Below are 20823 nucleotides of genomic sequence, written 5' to 3'. Positions count from 1 at the left end.
GGCAGTGAAGCAACACAAGTTACTGGTAGGTCACGTGATAATGACAACATGGACCGGATTAAACTTTTTTTTAAGCGGTCGTGAAGTAATTCCTTATTCAAAATGTAGGAGTTGAACACACATAGTGAATAGCACGTGTGTGACGAGAGCAAATCTGGATCCGTCTAGATCCAGGGATTTTTCTTCATTTTGTCCACTTGTCAAAAGGAAGCCTTGGGTGAGTGAGGACAACATGTAAACCCTCTGAACATCCAGGCATTCAGACACACAGGAAAACATACAGAAGCTATTAACCCTCCTCCAGCTCATCAACTTTGCTTTGCAATCTTCTCTGAGAACCATTAGAATACCCTGAAGAAATGACTTTCCAATTAAAGGGGATCTAGGAAAAGACAGCCTTTTTATCTCTGACTCCAGGAGTTCTTTATTCCAATCATTTAAATTGGAATTGATTTTTCAATTTAGCCACTGACTGCTCTGGACATGCAGCAGAGGGGACCAAATAGAGCTGCGTTCTGAAATATTTGTCTCTCATAAAATCACGGTGGCCTAGAACGCATTAATGTGTTTTGCACGCCACTGCCGCAGACAACAGATTTTTAGCTCAGCATGCTGATGGAGAGAAAGCTCATCAAGAGTGGCCACCTCCCTCACACTGCAAAGCACTGGACTGGTGCCTGTGGTTTCTTTTTTTTTTTTTTTTCTGGCCGAATATGATTGGGTTTATTTTTCTTGTTAGGTAGCTGTAACGTTGTGGACATTTAAATAGTCTAACTCTAACTCATTTGATCAGAAGTGATGCTCTGAGCAGAAATGTAACAGAGATTAGGGGTGTTGTGCACATACCCTTTGTCTATATGATGGAGTTACTGTTGGCTTGCATTCATTACCAATTTTCATTTCATTTGCTTGTGTAGAGTTTGTTTCTGGCACGTGTCCTTTTAGATAAGAGCATTTGCCAAATGCACAAATGTAAAATATGATAGAGAATATGTTGCATTGGATTATTTGTACTTGGATTTGAAATTTAAAACCTGCTGTCTGTAATAATGAATCAATCTGAACTTAACGGTGCAGTAAAAAAAAAAAAAAAAAAAAAAAAAGCCTAAACCACATTGGCCAAACTTGTGTGTTTAACAGGCCTCAGCTACTGTGTAGTCGGGCCTCTAACAAGCCCTGCCATCAGTACTGTAAATTTCCCCAGCTTCAGCCTGGGCGGAAACAGTTGTCTTCTTCAATTACAATTGGAATCAGATGTGCTTGTGTTTTCCAGCCAGGCCTGTGAAGTCTTCAACAGCACTGGCAGCTGCCTTTTAATGAGCATTTATTGTTTCGCTGGCCATGGATACCACTTTTATAGGGTCAGGTTCAAGGCGGAATGATTTTCTTCGCACTGTTTTACAGAAGCGTTTAGAGAGGTTTTTGTGGACTGATGGTTCACTCTAGGCTTCCTGACAGCTGCGTTGGCTTGTTTGGCTCACTCCCCCATTTCTTTTTCTTTTTCTCTCTCTTGAGTTGTTTAATATAGTTGTGTCGCAGGAATACGGACTAGAAGATTAATGGACGCAAAGGATCGGTGGCAGTTGCGGGGAGATGCAGGACAGAGCAGGCCAGCCGCCATCTGTTCTCACTACCTTTATGGCTCTCTTAATGGAGGACAGGAGACAAAAGCATCTCCGCCACCAGGCAGGCGGTGAGCATTTCTGTAGAGACACTGTAAACTATTGTCGGTTCTTTTGACGACGTACAAGCCAGCCGCAGACACGTACACGTGCACGCACAGAGTTTCTCCCAAATGTCTTTTTACCACTCAATCAAGTGTGGTTGGGAATGGTCCAAGACAGTTGCGGCATGTTTAGAGGAACAACACTACGGGAGAAAAGTGATTAAAAGATCCTCTTGAGGCAAAACAGATCATTCACAGAGACAGGATGGCGTGTAATCAAATTAAGATGAAAATATAGAGATGGCCCTTTGGTCTTTTGAAACGAAACAGAGATGTTTTCAGAACTTCATCAAGTGTTGGCTGATGCTCAAATGCAAATGCAGTCTGGCACTGCTTTCTTTTGAACATCACAATCAGAACGAGACTTCAGTAAACCTTATGTGGCCTTCAAGTAGAGTTGGAAATATCGTAATTAGGCGCTACGTGCACATTAAATGAATGAGTGATGTCGTTACTAGTGGCAAACTCATAATTGTATGTGATACCCGAGCTGTGAGCTCAGCTCTGAAGTAAATGGCTACAATTTTGTTGTTATTTTCAGTGCTGTATTCAATAATATTACAGTTGCATATGACAGCTTATGGTTAATGTAAATATAAGGTATTATTTGTTAGATGCCATGCATAAGATTTTTTCAGATTTGCTTTTTTGCCGATGTTACACTTTAGAAAACTGTTTCTTACTTACTGCATAACTAGGGAATTCTTCATTAACTACTTCTTCATAACTACTAATGAAGATGTGTTAACTAATACAATGTTTTGATTGTGTTAAGTAACAGTTATTAAATCAATAACTAACGAATTCTGTCATACCTCCTGAAGATCTACTATTAATTATATACTAATTAAGGGTTGGTGTGTGTTTTAACACTATTAAGAAAATTCCCACACCTCCGCGAAAGATACAAGGCTGGTTCGTCTCACAGGTGTCGCTCATCGGTAATCACACCACCGGTCTCGCGCCATTCTCCCGTTGGCCCTCAGTCTCGTCCTGCTCGCCACAGTAAACATAATGAATGGCGACTGTACAATGCAATAGCCGAATCCTGGACATTTGGGGTGTTCTCGAAAAACATTTTCAGTTTAACTGAAAACATTTTTGTTTAACTACTGTCTTTTAGTAGTCGTGGCCTCCTAGGGCAGCGAAGCAAGTGCATTCTGGGAGTTATTCTCTTTAATCCACATAAGGAGGATTCCAGAGGTGAAGTATCCCTTTAACAGTAGTGTTAATAAAGAATTACTTATAAGTTCTTCAGTACTTCCTTATTAGTTATGCAGTAAGAAACAGGATTCTAAAGTGTAACCGAGTTTTGCTATTTTTTTTTTTTTAATATCTTGTATTTATTTATTTATTTATTTATTTATTGGCTACTTGTGAGTTTTATTTCTTGTGACTTAGGCCTAATAGTCAAAACTTAATAATATGTGACATGATCATATTAATGTTTTTTTTTTTTTTTTTTTTTTATCAAAATACTTAAAAGTCTGTACATATTTTGCTTCATTTTACACAATTTTCTGTACATTCCCAGAGGCCACTATTTTAATTAATGTGTTACATTTCAGTCTATTGTTGTATAATCTAATACAAATAATGGTGCCCCTGGTCGCCACCTAAAATAAAACGAGCTGTGGCTGGTCACTTTAAAGGTGAAATATGCCAAATTAGTGCCACTTGGCGCAATTACAAATATAAAGCATATACTCAAAGAATGTTGCAAACACCTCTTTTGCTCTTTGTCCAAAAGGTAAAAGTTGATTACTTCCAATAAAGGGTCCAACATATTAGGAATATTTTTAGCTGTTTGCTGCGTTTCATGAGTAAACAATTGTGTTAGCTAACACTTTTGTGACTCTCTTCACTGGACTCATCAAAGTAAACAATATAAACTGGTACATTTGTCTTTCTGAATGGGTGCATGCTGATCATTTTATTAAAGCGGCCATTGTAAGGTGTAGCATCACAACTCGCTTTGACGTGTTCATGGCCTGTTTAATCTAAAGGACTAAATGCAAGTCTAAATGAAGCGAATTATGGCTTGCGTTTCTGTAACCAAAGCTGAATGCCAAACTCTTGCTATAAGTAGAGCTGAATGGCAATGTTTTGATGGTGTCTGGAGGGCTCAATCTTTACAATTTTGGGGGAATACTAATAATAGTCAGTGATCTGGTTTAGAGAATGTGTTGTTTTAACATAAAAAAAAAAAAAAAAACATACTTCACCTTTAAATGTGAGTTAGACAGTCTGGCCCGAATAAGCTGCAATGAAGTCTAGACTTTATACTATTAGTCGAAAGTCTGGCTTTGTGAGACTAAATCCTAAAAAAAAATGAAATCTGATATGATGGAGAAATAAAAGGTCCCTTAGTTTCACATGGGCTTATTCTCATTGCACAAACCCGTCTTATGTTAAACAACAACCTCGCTTTTCTCTGGCGGTGTCGACATCTGTAAAGCAAAATGAAGTTTCCTCTCTGAGTATCAATCTTGTAATTGAGCTCTCGGAGGCCGCTACGTGACACGCACACACAAGAACCCTCCCCGCTGTCAGATCCCTACACGAGGCTGCCCTGCGCTGTCACACTGAAGTGGTCTCCTTTTCTCTCCTCTCTCTCCCTCACAATCATTCTTCTGTCTGAGGCTCCCTAGGCCCTGCAGTGGGAGTCAGCCCGCGCACTTAACGCGTCAGGTTTCAATTATTTTGAATACCAAAAACCTTCCCATAATGAGGCATGACACAGACATGTAGTTGAATTTTAAATTGGATTTAATTGTTTTCTCAGTTGTAACTTTAGTCGGGTAACAAAGACAGAGGGGGGTGGATCGAGAGAGGGAGAAAGAATGGAACGGATAGCGAGAAGTGGGTGGGAAAAAGACTAATTCAGCGAGTAAGAGAGACGGACAGAAAAAGTCAGGGTGAAGTCTCTGATCTGTTTCTTAACACAAATCTCTCTTTGTAAGCTCTAGCAAGGGCTATGTTTGGAATTACAACTTTCATGTCTCTTATCCCTGTTGTAATTCCGCCTTGTGAGTTCCGCTAGTGTGATACGATGGATCATGGGGAAGTTTAAGTGAGACCGAATTAAATATTTAACCAATCCGACATGAGACCTGTCTGCTCCACAGTGCTACAATTAAACCAGGCCGCTGTGCTTTTGCGTGTAACACTCGATCCCCGTTGAACGCTGTCAGGAACATGCTACTTTACGGACTTAAAATAAATCTTGTCCTAATCTATTGAAAAACCTGACAAGTGGAGACCAAGGTTTCAAGGCACTTAGCTGAGTAGTGTAGAAAAAGGACTGTACATTATTTATGCCCTCTAATGGTGCTGCTATTCTCTCTGTGTGAATCAGCAACAGACTTGTCCGATAAAATAGCCGACGCTGTAATCAAAGCCATGTGTTTTCCTCACCTCTCCTCCACTAACTGACGGGTCAATGAGACTTTTCTTTGCATTGAGCGCACTCTTTCAGGGATACTACGCCTTATTATATAGATTAAAGAGCGCAAGGTCTTTCTCCCCACTTCTGACCAGACAAGATCTTAATGCATAAGCCAGTGAGGGTAAATAGCCCACAGGCACCGCTGGGAACCGCATGAGGCGTTTTCTGAGATTTCTGGCTGTAGAGATAATGAAGGGCACCATCCAATCGTTTTCAAACACCATTATCCACCTCAATTCATTAGGCCAACATGCCACTTTTGTCATGGTTTCGGATAAGACGTGGGGGGGGGGGGATTCTGTTTGGGGATGCCTGGAATTTTCAAACCAGATTTTCAAAAGCTCGACCACATAGTGAAAAATGGAAATTAGATGACTTATGAGTTCTTATGAGAGTAATCTGCATTGTCAAATCTTTATTTGTCGATGTTGTACCTAAAGGTATGATTGTTTCGAATATTAGGAAGACAATGGGGCTAAAGTCTCCCCAGACGACCCCCCCCACCCCACCCCCAATGATATAGCAAGGCACTTTTGAGTAACATTTAAGTGCATAAATACGAAGATACACTTTAAAAAAAAAAAAAAAGACTTTACTGTACATTTCAGACTGATCTCATGAAGTAGCGTGTGTATGACACGCCAATTCGTATTTCCATTTTTGCCGTGCTATCAAGACGCATAATCACTTTTCAGCGTGTTATAACGTTATAACGTTATTACTGTATATATAAAGGACTTACCTCAATGGCATTTATGAATGTTCCCTTACCATCCTAGGAAAAAAAAAAGATCGCTCCCCAGATGTACAGTAGAGCTACATTTTGCTTCGTTTCGCACAGACATTTGACGGTGTGTACAGACACGCGGAATCACTCGGCCGTTAATGGCTTAGCGCGCATACAAGCGGATAGCTCAAAATGCGTAGAGATAACACGCCACTTGACTCGAAAGTGGCGTGTATGTTTATGCAAACGTCATGATGTCATGTTGGTACATTTAGTTGAATAATGGTATTAATAAATTAATAATGGAAACCTGTGAAGGCCCGTTCACACCAAGCACGATAACTATAAAGATAATGATAAAGATATAATTCTAAAAATCGTTCTCCATATTAAAGAATAACAGAGTTCACACCACAACTATAATGATAAAGATATGAGGAACGATATCGTTGGGATCACTTTCAGAACTATTTTTTTCCAGATGTCCAACGTTAAAACACTGACAACCAATCAGAATCCATTCTGATTTAAAGGTCTTGCGCATTTAAAATGGCAGATGAGAAGTTAATCGTCGAGATATTAATATCGTGGAAAAGAAAAGAGAATGGAGAATGGAGGAAGTGAATTAAAACAAGCAATTACATGAGAAACAGTTATTTTGATTATTTAAAGATTTATACAGATGGAGCCAAGAATAAACAGGAATGTGTGGGAGTTGGTATTCATATTCCAGATTTTAAAATAAATTTCTCCAAAAGACTAACTGCCCGATTATCTGTATATGCAGCAGAAATACACTGTAAAAATGATTTTTTGGTGAAGTAAATACTAGTGAAAAAACCCAATGTAATTTACTTGAAAAAGTTAGTTCAGGCAAGAATTTAAAAAAAAAAAAACTAAGTAAATTCCATATCAGTACTTATTTCAAGCGAGTATAAATGAAAGTGTAATATCAACTCAATAAAATTAAGTAAAAATTACTCAACTTTTCTGATACTGGGGTTTCCATCATGCACTGGACCTTGAATAATTAATGAGGTTCATTTTTCACTGGTTTCCAGCTGTATTTACACTGTTTTATCATTGATTTTTGTTTTCAGTATTAGTAAATTGCCATTTTGTGACATTTCGAGTAAATTTTTTGCTTAAAACGACACATTCAAACACAAAAACGATCCATCAAATGTTACCACCATTGTGTATTGTCTACCAAGTATTGAGGTGTTTGCATTCACATAAGGCTTAAAGTCTGACATGATGTATATATAAATTACTTAGATGATCTAAGTAAAGAACATACTATAAATGACTAATAAAATTCAAGATAATTGTTTTAGTGAAATGTAATACAAAGGCAAAGGAAATCGGTATTAATCAACCTTTTACAAGCCGAGTTAAAATTACTTATTTTTTGTAAAGTTTACTTAATTCCACATTCCAAGTAAATTTAACTTAAAGATTTCTAATTAAAGCTACTGATAAATATGTTTAGGTTTTTATTTGGCAAATCTTTGTAAATGTACTAGCATTTTCTGAGTGAGATCGTTTAGCAAGGTTTTTTCAAGTAAATCCTACTCCAAATTTTTTACAGTGTAGTAGTAGTCATTATTGCATTGCAGTGGGTTGAAGAGGCGACCAGATAGGGTGGTAATATGCACAGACTCTTTAGCTATCATAAAAAAGCATCCAGTCAATGATATCAGTCAGAGAAGATCTACTAATAGAACTTTATCGTTTGTTAAGATTGCATCGGGGTGGCATAGATGTTCAGTTTTGTTGGGTACCAGCACATGAGGGGATAAAAGGGAACGAGATTGCAGATAAACTGGCAAAAGAGGCATTGCTAAAGGTAATAACAGTTACAATTCCACTAGGAAAAGGTGAAGGAAAAGCGGTGGTTAAGAGGAAAGGGCTTGAAATATGGCAGAAATGGTGGGAAGAAGATAGGAAAGGAAGGAAATATAATAAAATACAAAAATCTGTCAGTATTAAAAATTACATGGAAAAAAAAACAGGAGAGAAGAAAATTATAATGACAAGGCTCACACAGGACTAAATGGCACATTATTTTTAATGGGCAAAAGGAATAGTGAGAAATGTGAGAACTGTGGTGTTAAAGAAGATGCTGAACACATAATATTGTACAGTAGATTGAATGAGGTGGAAAGACGGGTGTTTAAAGATAATGTTCAGCAGACAGGGCGGGAGTGGAATCTGTTAGGGATACTGGGATCGGAAGGAGAGGGAGAGGATATAAGAATTACCAGGAAGACACTTTTTAAATTTTTAAAAGACACAACCCAGATAGCAAACTGACATTGAATCAACGTGGAAATATGACATCGAAACAACGTTGATCTGACATTGTTTTGCTCATCGAATTAACGTTGAACCAACGTCAGATGCGTCATTCTTTCAAAACTAACGGAAAATCAACTTGAAATCAACGCGTTGTTTCAACGTTATAAATGCAAACCAATTTTCGATTTAATTTAGCTTTGAAGAATGCCGCGTCTGACGTTGGTTCAACGTTAATTCGATGAGCAAATCAACGTTGTTTCAATGTCATGAGAGACGTCGTTTCCACGTTGATTCAATGTCAGTTTGCTGTCTGGGAAGGTTGTGGAATAGAATTTAACTAATTATTAAATGACATGATGATACATACTCCAGTACAGTAGGTGGTAGTATGCACCTAAAAGTTGTTTGCAGTCCGCCATTAAGTAATAATAATAAGAAGTTAATCGTCGAGGTACAAAAAAATCCTCCACTGTTTGACAGTCAAATCTTCTTTCAAGGATACGTTAAAAAAGATGGATACATGAAAAGCAATCGGTCGTATCCTGGGAATAAACGGTGAGAAGTATTCACAATGAGATATTAAGCAGTTTAGCATAGTGTAACACATTACCTCAGGTTAGGCTATCCAGCGCTATAGTTAACAATTGCTGAAGTTGCATTGAAAAAGGCATTGTATACATAAAGGTGTTGGGCGATGGTTTTATCCCATCATTGACTAAATCCACTGTTAGATATTACGCTAGACTTGCTAGATTCACTGTTTAGATGCGCTCCGAACTCTTTTTAGGATATCGTCTTTTAAGGATATCGTGTAAAGCGCCTGTTTTTCTTTTTCGCAAAGCAGCAGCAGCAGGTCATCCATTTTCGCTACTTTGAAACCGCAGCGTCGGCACGCGCATGCTTAGAATAAAAAGACTGTTATCGGTTGGTGTGGACGCATATATAGTTACCTTCATCGTTATCTATAGTTATCGTGCTTGGTGTTGGCCTTTATACAGATGTATATTCAGGGTTTGAATGCAGGTGAGAATGAACCATGGGTAATGCATAATCACTAGCCAGTTAGCGGGTTATGACTAAATTCCTATCACTTTGCATGTTGCTTAGGGGAGAAGCCTCCAACATTAGCGAAGCAAAGCATGAAGAGGGTCACACACTGAGAGAAGTGCCTTTCCATTACATGTCTTTAACCCAACACAGTCTTCTATGAGTGTGAGTGCGAGCATGAGTCATACATGCATATGTTTCTTTTTTTTAACGACATTTCAAAATGTCATAACTGGATCTTCTGCTGAAATGATTTCTCTGGTGACTTATGCTTGTCTTCTCCAATCATTACAATCAACTGCAAGGTCTAGGCATTCAGAATAATCCAGCAGTGTTATTTTAATCATCATCTTTTTTTTTTTTTTCCACCAGTAGGCCACTAGCCCTATGTTTAATTTAAAATCGGTCCTTGTCAATGCACAAGGATCTCTGCAATCACCTTATAAAAGTAGATAATAATACAGTGAAGCACAAGATGTGTATTATAACGACAAGAGTATAACATGTTGTGAATTTTTTTGTGCCTTAGTTGCTTAGATTCTGCCCATTTTTACGGGAAGAGTCCTTCCACAACGAGATCAACACTTTCTGGCTAGCAGTAACAGTACAAGTTGCAATGATATGTTTATATTGTGTATAAAGGGTGTATGATTAATATTATTTAAGATTGGTCAATGGGGTTCAGTTTATTGGTGCTTACTCTTCAGCTTAACCTCATGCAGTTATTCCTTTTTAGATGTTTCTTTTTTCGAAAACATTGATACATTATTGATTATCTGTTATTTGTCATATTTTGATAGACATATTTTCATGTCATATTTTTTGTCTACATTAAACAAAACACAACATTTTCTTTACAGTGTTTTAAATTAGAATATTTTCGTTATCTCCATGACAGAGACTGCAAACTCCCAAATTATTAAGTACTTGTTTTTGAGACCTTCCAGTACTCAAAATTAAGAACTGACAAATTTACCCATCCATAATTCAGATCTGCCTTCAATTGTGTCGCACAGTAGTACTTCCATCATTATGAGCTGATGGATGGGCAAACAAATCCAATATGTCTGACGAAAAATGGTGTCTATTTTTTTTTTTTCATTCTTTAAGAGCACTGTGATGATAGTTTTTAATGTGAAGTTCTTTAGTACACATCTAGAGTTCAAACACGACATGTCCTAAGACATGTTCACTGTACAGCCATACACATGAATCCCATTCCCCTTGAGTGGTCTGAGGAAGCCAGTCAGACACTACCAGTTCTAGTCATGTTTTTTATATGATTTGTGAATTTGGCTCTGGTATAAGTGGTCACGAACAGTAGAATGCCATTATAATTCCCATATCACAATATAAAACTGCAACAGCTGAGGCATAAAACAACACCCTACCAATTCCATTGAAGTCACCGGAGACGCTGCAGAGCAATATCCCACCAAACACATACTGCGGGCCCACTCTGATGATCACTTGATAGTGTGCTGACAAGCAAACTCTATTAAGCTGTCTTCAAATATGCAAAATGATATGATTTTACAATGATTATATATTCACTTCCCAGCTGGCTGGCTCTATGCAACTCCATTTGTCATTGACTATTGTGTCCAATTATATGATTAGCTCCAAACACTCCGCCACTTGGAGAGCTCTCGTGTGTTCCAGTGCACTGACTGATTCACAAACAAAGTCATTACAACATGTATTCACACATATCAAATAACAAACAGATGGCCATTGTGCGCTGGCTGATTTGTTTGTAACACGAGCGGCAGAAAAAAGGTAGTTTTTTGCTGGGCTTTGTTTAAGCACCGACTGTTTTATTCCCAGAGAGAGACATCTGGCTGCCGAGGCGGCTAAATCAACTCAAATGAAAGACAATCTTGTTTCCATTAATTTTTCCTATGGAAAAAGCACTTGTTATGAAGATTCTAAATTACTGAGAAAGCTTCCAGATAATTCATCACATGGGCCAGACAGAAGACTGCAGTTGCTCAGAGAGTGTCTGTCTCTAACTTGATGCGTGTGTGTGTGTGTGTGTTAATGTTTGCAGTGCACATCTTACAGTAGTGTGATATTGTTATTTTAGGCAAATCAGTCTGTCCATGACAGGAACTGAAACAATCATTTTGCTGATTGTATAAAGTTTCCCCAAAAAGTATTTGGACATATAAGCCACATTAAAAATATCAATTCAGCTGGCATCTGCAAACAAATAATGCTAGGGTTGTCCTCAGAATAAACTTCACTTTTTCAGTTGTTTTTAACAAACTAGTCACAAAGGCATTTTTTTTTTTTTTAGTGGATGTAGCCTATGTATGAAGTTAGTTCCCCTCAAGTTAACACAGGTGTCCCCTAGATAGCAGAATAAGCACGAACTTCATCATATCAAAGTCTATTTGAGATGGAAGTTGTGCTAGTAAATTTTTCAGGCTACTATACATTTGGATGTAAGAAATTTATATACATTTAAGAGCTTTATAAACTAGTTTCAGAAACATGTCTACTGCTGCTCCATTGCAAACAGCTTCATTGTTCATCCAAACAGGTCCCACCCAGAAGTTGTCATGCCAGACTACTTAAGACAGCAGTTTTAAGAGTGGGTAAATTAAAGGGTTATTAAAAAGGGTGATTTAAAGGGTTAGCTTACCTAAAAATTTCATTTCTGTCATCAATTACTCACCCTCATATGATATATCATGTAGATATTTTTGATGCAATCTGAGAGGTTACATTGTGCCCCAAATGGGCAACAACATCATTGCATCTTTCAAGGCCCAGAAAGGTAGTAAAGACATTGTTAAAATAGTCCATGTAACTACAGTGGTTCAACCTTAATGTTAAGAAGACTTTATTTAAAAATGTCTTCTCTTCTGTGTCCGTCTTTTATTTTGTTCACCAGAAGTTCAGTGCTTCTGGGTTATATGTCAGAATGACAGCCCATTATTGGCTGACGCTGTTCATGTGATTAGAAATTTCATTTTTGGGTGAACTAACCCTTTAACAGTTACAGTACAAAAAATATACATGTATGAAATTGAATAATTATGCTTAATCAAGTGAAGTGCAGGGTATCCATTAGGTATATTGGTATTTGATGCATAACAGGTCCAGAGTTGACTTTAAAATTGATATGAACGTATAAGCTCCATGATTAGTCACAAGTGGTCACTATGGGTGGGGGTGGGCTTCACTTTTTTATAATAAATGGTCCTGCAGTGAGACATGCACTTTAAAATTGCAAATATTCAATACAGTCTCTCAATTAATACGCCACAAAAGCTTCAAACATTAATAATAATTACAACAGAATGAGAAAATAAACAATTTTAGAAGGAATATAGCATGTCACCGCATGATTTATCAGCTTCTCAAAGAATAAATCAGTCCACCAGTCACAATAAAAGGAAGATTAAAGAACACAAAGAGAAAATCTTATTTGAAAACATCACAATCTAAAACTATCAGCAGATATAATGCCACTTTCAAGTAATTTGTTTACATTACATGATACCACCTAATGGTGATATTGAGACAAAGCATTGTGATGATATAGCTAAATGTGCCCTGGTCAGTAGTGCCACCTGCTGGTGCCTTACACAGCAGCGGTCAACCACGTTTAATAAGGGGAATACCCAACACAGGACATTTTACATGTCTCCTTTGTATGACTCACATTTCAGGCCTTAAAATCTCTTCCAATGAGCTGATGAGTTGAATACAGTGTGTTTGATTAATATAAGGAGACATGCAAAATGTGTAGTATTAAACATGGTTGGGAACCAACAGTTCAAGTTTAATGTTGCGCTCTACCGAAGGCCGGTTTGGTTTCATTATGATCAACTTTTGTTAAAAGAAAAATGGTGCAGAATGTTTTAAATTAGTATTCTAATCACATATATTTGATAACTACATTCTTAAAAATAAAGTGCTGCTATGTAATTTAATAACCTTTTCCCTTTTTGGGAAATTTTATGCGCATTACATTCCACACTGAAAGGTAGTATCTCGTTTTACACTTCTGAAAGGACCAAATATCCTAGTATGCACTCCTTTTGAACTAACCTCATCAAAGACATACGCTGTTTCTGAAGATCATACTACTAGGTATGATATGAAAGCATGCTTGCAAGAGAGTTACATGTTTTGCACAGATTGTGCTGAGACTGCAAAGAAAGTTTTACAAAGGGAACTATTTCAAACACCTTGCTGTGATTATGCAACAACATTCCCAATTTATATATATATATCGTTTTAAAAATAACAGACACAGCTTGCAGCATGAAACACAGCAGCTCAGATCAGTTTGTCCCCTTGTTCACACATGCACAAGTGAATTAGTGATGGGTGGTGATGCATATACGGCAGCAAATCTAAAAAAAAGTTTAACTTCATGCAAATGAGCAATGATTCATTGCAGCCACTACCAATGAAGTTACTTATGTGGTTCATCTCATGTGAGTTAACTGCAGACAAGAAGTTACTGTTACTGTGAGCAATATCACTATTTAGAATGATTTGTTTCTGCTTGGAAAACATAATTTAGTTTGACTCATGCATTGATAATCGTTCATCTTGTTCTGCAATTGGAATCTTGTTCTGTAATTTAGTTACAAACATCGTGTACATTGTTTTTGTCAGCTGTGGTATTATTGTTCAGATCATGGCACTGGTCAGGTTGCTGATTGAGCGAATGCTGTTGGTGTGACGGCTCTTCCTGCGAACGCTCCTCAGGTAGTTCCTGTACAAGATCACGCTGATCACACGGTCCTGAAACTGCTTGGACACAATGTAGAAGAGTATGATGTCCAGCACTGTACTCGCATTCATCAGGAAGGTGGTGAAGGCCCCCCAGGTGTTGTAACCCTGCCCACCACTGGCCAGCAGCATGGAAACAAAGCAGATGTGGAAAGGCACAAAGCACACAAGCACTTGAATAATCAGTGTGATAATGATCCTGATGGACTTCTGCTTGATTTTGGGCTTCAGTTTGGACGTGCGGCCGTGGATAAGGTTTTCTACGATGATCATGTAACAGCCCACCATGATGCTCACCGGCACCAGGAAGAAGAAGATGATACGTGCGAAGTGGACGGGATTGTCACGGCGCAAGTAGATGATGTCGTGCATCTTGATGCAAGTGGTATAGTTATGGATACGGTCTGGGTCCTCTTCCAAGAAGATGAGCGGAGCCGTGCTGCCTAGGGTCATGATCCAGACTCCTGCACAGGACAGCAAGGCTTTGCGAACACTTTTTAGTTCTCTGGTGTGCCGCGGCTGCACTATGGCCACATAGCGATCTGTGCTAATGAGAGCGAAGAGCCACAAGGCTAGGCAGGGATAGAGCACTGTTAGTGCTGCGTTAATCCTGCAGAACACGTCCCCGAAGGGCCAGTAGTCTTGACTGTAGTAGACAATTCGAAAGGGCAGCAGTAAGATAAATACCAGGTCCACTAAAGCAACATTGATCATGTATACGGTGATGGAGTTCCGTCTTTTAGTGGTCAAGGCAAAGACCCAGAGAGCGGTCAGGTTGACCACTATGCCTATGGTGAAGATAATGCCATAAAACACTTGGCTAACAGTCCGGTACACTTTTGGGACGTGGCCCTCCATATTGGCGGTCAAAGATGTGTTATGATCCATGATGGTTTACCTGATTTGACCATAAAAAAAAACAAAAAAAAAAACAATAAAAAACAGGGGTTTTCCATGTTTTTAACAATAGAAGCCTTACAATTTTTAAAAACAAAATAATATACCTTAGACCTTACCTTACTATAGTGCCAATATTTTATTTTTGGCAAAAATAGACGTACAGTGGGTTCAATGGATTGCAGTGATGTTTAAAGTGCCCCTATTATGGCAACACGCAAAAGAGGTTTTCCCCTGGTGTTAGATAGTACGCTGTACTTGTTCCCTCTTCTACAGAGAACCAAGTAACCGAGTATGTTTTCTATTGCGACTTTACAGACGTTAAAGGATGAGAATGCGTTGACATCTCACAATTTAAGCTTTATATCTAGTAGTCGTGTTCTGTTTATAATACTTGTGACCAAATATCTTGCAGTTGCGACTTTATTTCTTACAATGTGTCTTTACATTTTATTTGGTAACGCTTTAGATTACAGCCCGGAAAGTACTGCGTAATTAAATCAATTTTACAGTGTAACCTTCTGTAATTATAGTGTATAAAGTTCTTACAATATAAGTTTAAGGGAACAATATTTTAAGTTTGGGTAACAAAGGGATAACAACCAGGGCCCGGTTCCCCAAAACGTTCTTATCTCTAAGTAGTTCTTAACCTATTCCTTAACCTCTCTCTTAACCTCATGGCACGATTCCCGACACGTTCGTACGCTAAGTATATCTTCTGTAAGTCACACTTTCGTAAGGTTGGTCTTAACCATTCGTAAGCTCTCTCTTAGTGTTGTTAGAGGTAAAGACGCTAGTCGCTGCCACTATGCAGCAGTCTTCGCAGTAAGTCAAACTATGTTATGTTGAAAATGTTGTGGCTCGACAATGATTTTGTGTTATGGACATTTTAATTATACATTTACTTCTCTTTAATAGTAAAATATGTTCACAATGGATTTATGAAGTTGAATGCCTATTTATGAAGTTGACTTTATTTGGTATCAGAACTAATATGGTGGTAAATAGACTAGGCTATTTCATAATGTCACTAAATAGGCAATCACTTTTGATAATTAAAATCTGGCAACAATTTTGCTCTAAATTGCTGAGATCTGTAAATGGGTTAGCATGGTGGTGTCCAATAATAAGTGTGACATTGCAGTCTGTAAATTAAAGTGGTGTTTGTTACCCTCTTGTTCCATGTAGTTACAGGGTAAGTGTGACATTGCGGTCTGTAAATTAAAGTGGTGTTTGTAACCCTCTTGTTCCATGTAGTTACTGGGTATTGTGGCATTGCAGGCTGTAAATTAAAGTGGTGCTTGTTACCCTCTTGTTCCATGTAGTTCCATGTAGTTATTATATCACTGTCTCGGAAACCTTTATTTCTTATACAAGCACCACTCACCCTGTAACCACATGAAATAAGAAATATTTCCCAGTATTTAAAAACAATTACAATAGTCTTAGCTTTTCTTGCCTTGAAACATGTAAGCCCAAACTTAAACATCTGCACCTTTGCAATAAAAAAAGTGTAATGCTTAGATATGTACCCTGTGATTTAAAAAAAAAAAAAGCAGATAATGTATGTATTGGTACACAATTATTACAAAAAGGTGCGCAGTGTATGTTCTCGCTAAATTGCTCCCAGATGTAAGATTGTTCTCATAATAATAGAATAAGTACCCCTTAGTTCTATTATACATATTTAATTCTCCTGGTTGTTACCTCTTTTTTCCTCAAACTTTACATATTGTTCTCTTATACTGTACATGTACTTAAATGTAAGTACTTTATAGGTGCACTATAATTACAGAAAGTTACTCTGTACATCTTTTTTTCTATTTACTCCATTTAATCACTTTTTCTTCATTTGAATTTGAGGGTTTGTAAAAAAAATTATCAAAAAGTCATCAAAAAGTCTTAAAAAGAGAAAGGAAATTTTGAAATAAAATTCTGAAGGCTTCTGAAATATGAGTTTTAAGATACAAAAAAGTAATAACAAAATGTTGACTGTTAATCAATATAGTGCACCACTTGAAGGAAATAGGAGGAATGCTACTTTTACAATTCTCAAACATCTGTGCAGTGTCAATGTACATACTGCTGATAAACAGCCTCCTTGTTATTAGATTAACTTTGTATAAAAACACAATTGACTTACAGCATTGTCTTCAGATCTGATTGGCTGTTTTTAAAACCTATCGTGTTTTTTTATTATTATTTTTTGTTCTACAAGATGACAAAGTAAAACATTTAAAGGTACCTACCTCAGAGATCCATGTTGTTGGCATCGTAACTGCTCTGAGGGCTGTACGGGTGATGACTGTAATAATGTACTATCTCTGCGGAGCTTCGATCTAAGATAGAGGAAGTAATGAAGCCAGTGTCTTTATTTAGATTAGAATTTTTCTTTTGGTTTCTGTGAAGCCCCTTCACTTCCTGTAATGCATGTACTGGTGCAGAATACATCTCAAAAGCAAACTGTATGTCATATGCCGTTTGAGAGCGGTGGAGCTGTGTAAAGATGTGACAGGTTTGGGTGCTGGTTATTGATTGGGAAAATAGGGTTTGTCACACAGCATTAGCTCTCTTGGGAGCAGCACACAGCAGGTGGCAACAGAAGGCATCTGGTGTTGAGGAGTTTTAATTAAACACAGGATGCTGAGGTTGTTGGTGTATAAACAGGAAATGAGATCTTTATGTAGGCTTGAAATGGCAGCTCATCTTAAAAATCACGGAACAAATAGAGTAACTAAAGAGGTTACTTTAATATGATTGTTGTCTGATACATTTTTCAGGCATAATTATGAAAAGAAACAGCTTTGTGTGAAGAGTTTTTCATAAAGAAAAAATGTTTTATTATGGCTGCCATTTTTGGTCTGCATTTTGAAAATTTATTTTAAGGAACGTGTCAAACTTCATGTCAACTTTTTTTATGTTGGTGAACTATTCCTTTAATAACTGCTGTTGTTGTACTGACACACACACACACACACACACACACACACACACACACACACAAAACCCAAAAAATGATATGTTCCAGCTGTGACATTCAGCCGGAAGTTATATACCAAATGTTAAAGAAGTTACTTTAAAAACATCAACACTGTAATCTGTGTGGAACATTCATATTTTCCATCATTATGGTGGGGCCATGATCTCAATTGTGAACTGTTACCTCTAATATTCGTACCAATGTGACACCTACGCTGTACATTGGTTGATTCATTCACCCTTTATAACGCTGTCTGACATTTCCTCTGTTCGACAATCGCCCACATCAGGAAGTTACTAGTTTTAACTTACCCATATGGGGACAAACACAAACAGTCTGTGTTCACATGTCTACAGTAGAAACCTTGGGATTTTTTGTAAAGATTGTTGTGAAAGATTAGAGAAATGAACTTTAGGCCTGTGCAATGAGGAATGTCTGAGTTCACATAATTTATTTTTTTCGGTTCCTCCATATTACAAAAAAAGGGAAGGGTGACCAAAAGTACTATGAAGTATTATAGCAATAATACTTTTTTGACAGTTATATCCTGTGCTCAGATCTGTATGATTATAAGCACCATAAAGGAATGTATTGGATATGAGTACAATATAAGCAAGAACAGGCCTTATAAGCTAAAAACGTTTTCTCCAGAAGATATGAGTGACAACGGTTTTATATTTAGTCTTAATGATTTCATATGCCATTGTCATAAAGGGTATTATACTCTAGATTCTAGAGAAGTGAATATTATAGCTCTAGAGAAGTGATGCCTGTAATGACTTAATCTCATTTTGTAGACTTGCATGGACATTTGAGATAGAAACTTGTCAAGGCCTTACCCATGAGAAGTCAGATTGAGTCTGAGTCAAGATGCTTGTCCAAATATGGTCCTAGACTGAAACACTGTGATCGGAGCTGTCATATGTATATGTGATACATAGTATGGCCATTTCTTTTTTAATAAGTTGATAAGTACCTAATTAAGAGAGGTAGGCTAAATGGGTAAACAGTGGGGGTGTGGCGATACATTTTGCTTACTAGTCGAGATGATACGATACTGAGTTCAGGAGAACGAAGCAAAAACGTTTTTAAGAACCCTTTAATGATGAAATATATGAGTGGGGCTGGACAGTTTTTATTCGCATGAAAGTCACAAAATGCAAAACAATGGATTTTGAAATGTTTTATCTCACTTACACTGTCGAGTAATTGGTTGATTATTTTGACGATTAATCACTAAAATAGAGTGAACAATAGCCTTTAAAATACATAGCTATATAATAACAATGAGACAATAATTGGTTCAAAAGCAAATAATCATGGTTTTATTAAATAACACTGTTAAAATACATAATGTACTGTAAAAGAAACATTATCAACTTATACACATTAGGCTATGTATTATAACAAATGCCTGCAGAGGGTGACAAAGGTCTGGTGATTGTTGTTGTTCCACATCAAAATGAACGAATTGAGTCATTTGGTTCATTCAACGAGCGAAATGAACAAATTGACTTGGAAAAAGATTTGTTCATTTTGATGAACGAGTTCGAACAGGAGAGTCACGAACGCACATCACAGAACAGAGCAAGACGAGCATTTGAGCTTATAAAACTTAAACTTTGTTATTTATTTTTTTAAATGAGCGATCGTTTCGCTTGAAAAGACCCTTATTTATCGTCTGGAATCGTTTTGAACAGTTTGCAGTTTGCATTGAAACTGTCTTTTAGACCTTGAACCGTTTGGTTACCAGTAAAGTGCATTATGGAGAAAAATCCTGGAATGTTTTCATCAAAAACCTTAATTTCTTTTTGACTGAAGAAAAAAAGACATGGACATCTTGGATGACATAGGGTGAGTAAATTATCAGCAAAAATTTTTTTTTTAAAGGAACTAACAGTTACTCCTTTGAATGCATTGTGTATTTTGTGATAGCATTCTATGAAGGTTTAATACGATGTGGAATTGTGGATTAACTTATCTTAGCTAACAATACGTTTCTAATCATGCACCAAATAATACCCCTCACAAGTACTTTGATCAGCCAATTGTTATTTGAGACTCAATTTCTACAGTTGCTGAGATGCAATTATTTACAAACTTTTAACTGTTCCTGACAGTGGATCTCTAGGCCTTCATGCAAAAGCTGACAAACTGTTTCCCCTTTCCTGTAAAAAGAATCAGTTCAAAGAGGGTTGAAGCAACACAGCAGTTTCCGTCCATTTTTGCAAAGTTTAGCTAACCACAATTCTTCTCTGGGGTCTTTGTCAAGACACATAACATTGGTATTCAAACTTTTCCTGTTTTTGTCTGTGGTGTCACTAATTTCACAAATCACTCGTGTCACTAGTCTTTCACATCCCTTCTGAAGACTATTTGGCTAGTTTTCATACCAAGCATTTTGATGCAATCCAGAATCTAACCACTTTCCATCACCCTACCAATCACAATAAGTGCATTAAACATTTACTGCAATTGTATGAAAAAATTATTTTTATTCAGTTTAGTACAGCAAGCAAATTATTCTCACCGTGTCTCTAAGCAATATTACCATTTGTTTTTCATTATAAACTAACTGAACACTGAAATGTCAATTTAGTTCCCTGTGTAAAGAGGAAGAAGTGACATGTTTTTCTATTCATGAACTTGACTTTTTGCTTTATGTCTCCCTCTTATGGCTCTTTGTTGTAAATGCACTGAATTTGACATGGCTGTAAGATCATGGTCAAGAAAATATCGAACCTGTGTGAACCTGTGTCTGTGTGAATCTTATGTTCTCTTTATCTCCAGGATTATTATTTGATATAGTGCATGTCAAGATTTGTTTTGTGCTCTTTTTCTTTATTATTATTATTATTGTATTTGTTTTTGTTTTTTTAGCTGTTGGCTACACGAGTCCTGCTTAAAAGGCTGGTTTGCTGGTCCTTTGTGGTTAAAGATAG

The 20823-nt window shown here is 37.2% G+C and overlaps 1 protein-coding gene across 1 annotated transcript; it reads right to left on the bottom strand.

Moving 5' to 3' along the window:
* Positions 1-11045: 11045 nt before the first annotated feature.
* Positions 11046-17406, bottom strand: gpr18 (G protein-coupled receptor 18). Its single transcript, XM_039655842.2, has 2 exons — positions 17151-17406; positions 11046-14902 (listed from the first exon to the last, which is right to left on the bottom strand). Exon 2 carries the CDS (start codon positions 14890-14892, stop codon positions 13903-13905), a length of 990 nt encoding a protein of 329 aa, XP_039511776.2. The 5' UTR covers positions 14893-14902; positions 17151-17406; the 3' UTR covers positions 11046-13902.
* Positions 17407-20823: the final 3417 nt, after the last annotated feature.

This window comes from Pimephales promelas, chromosome 7 (assembly GCF_988280905.1).
Source record: "Pimephales promelas chromosome 7, fPimPro1.hap1.1, whole genome shotgun sequence".
NCBI classification, from domain to species: Eukaryota; Metazoa; Chordata; class Actinopteri; order Cypriniformes; family Leuciscidae; genus Pimephales; species Pimephales promelas.
The sequence above is the reverse complement of the archived record's forward strand: the minus strand, read 5'-3'. Positions and strand labels throughout refer to the sequence as shown.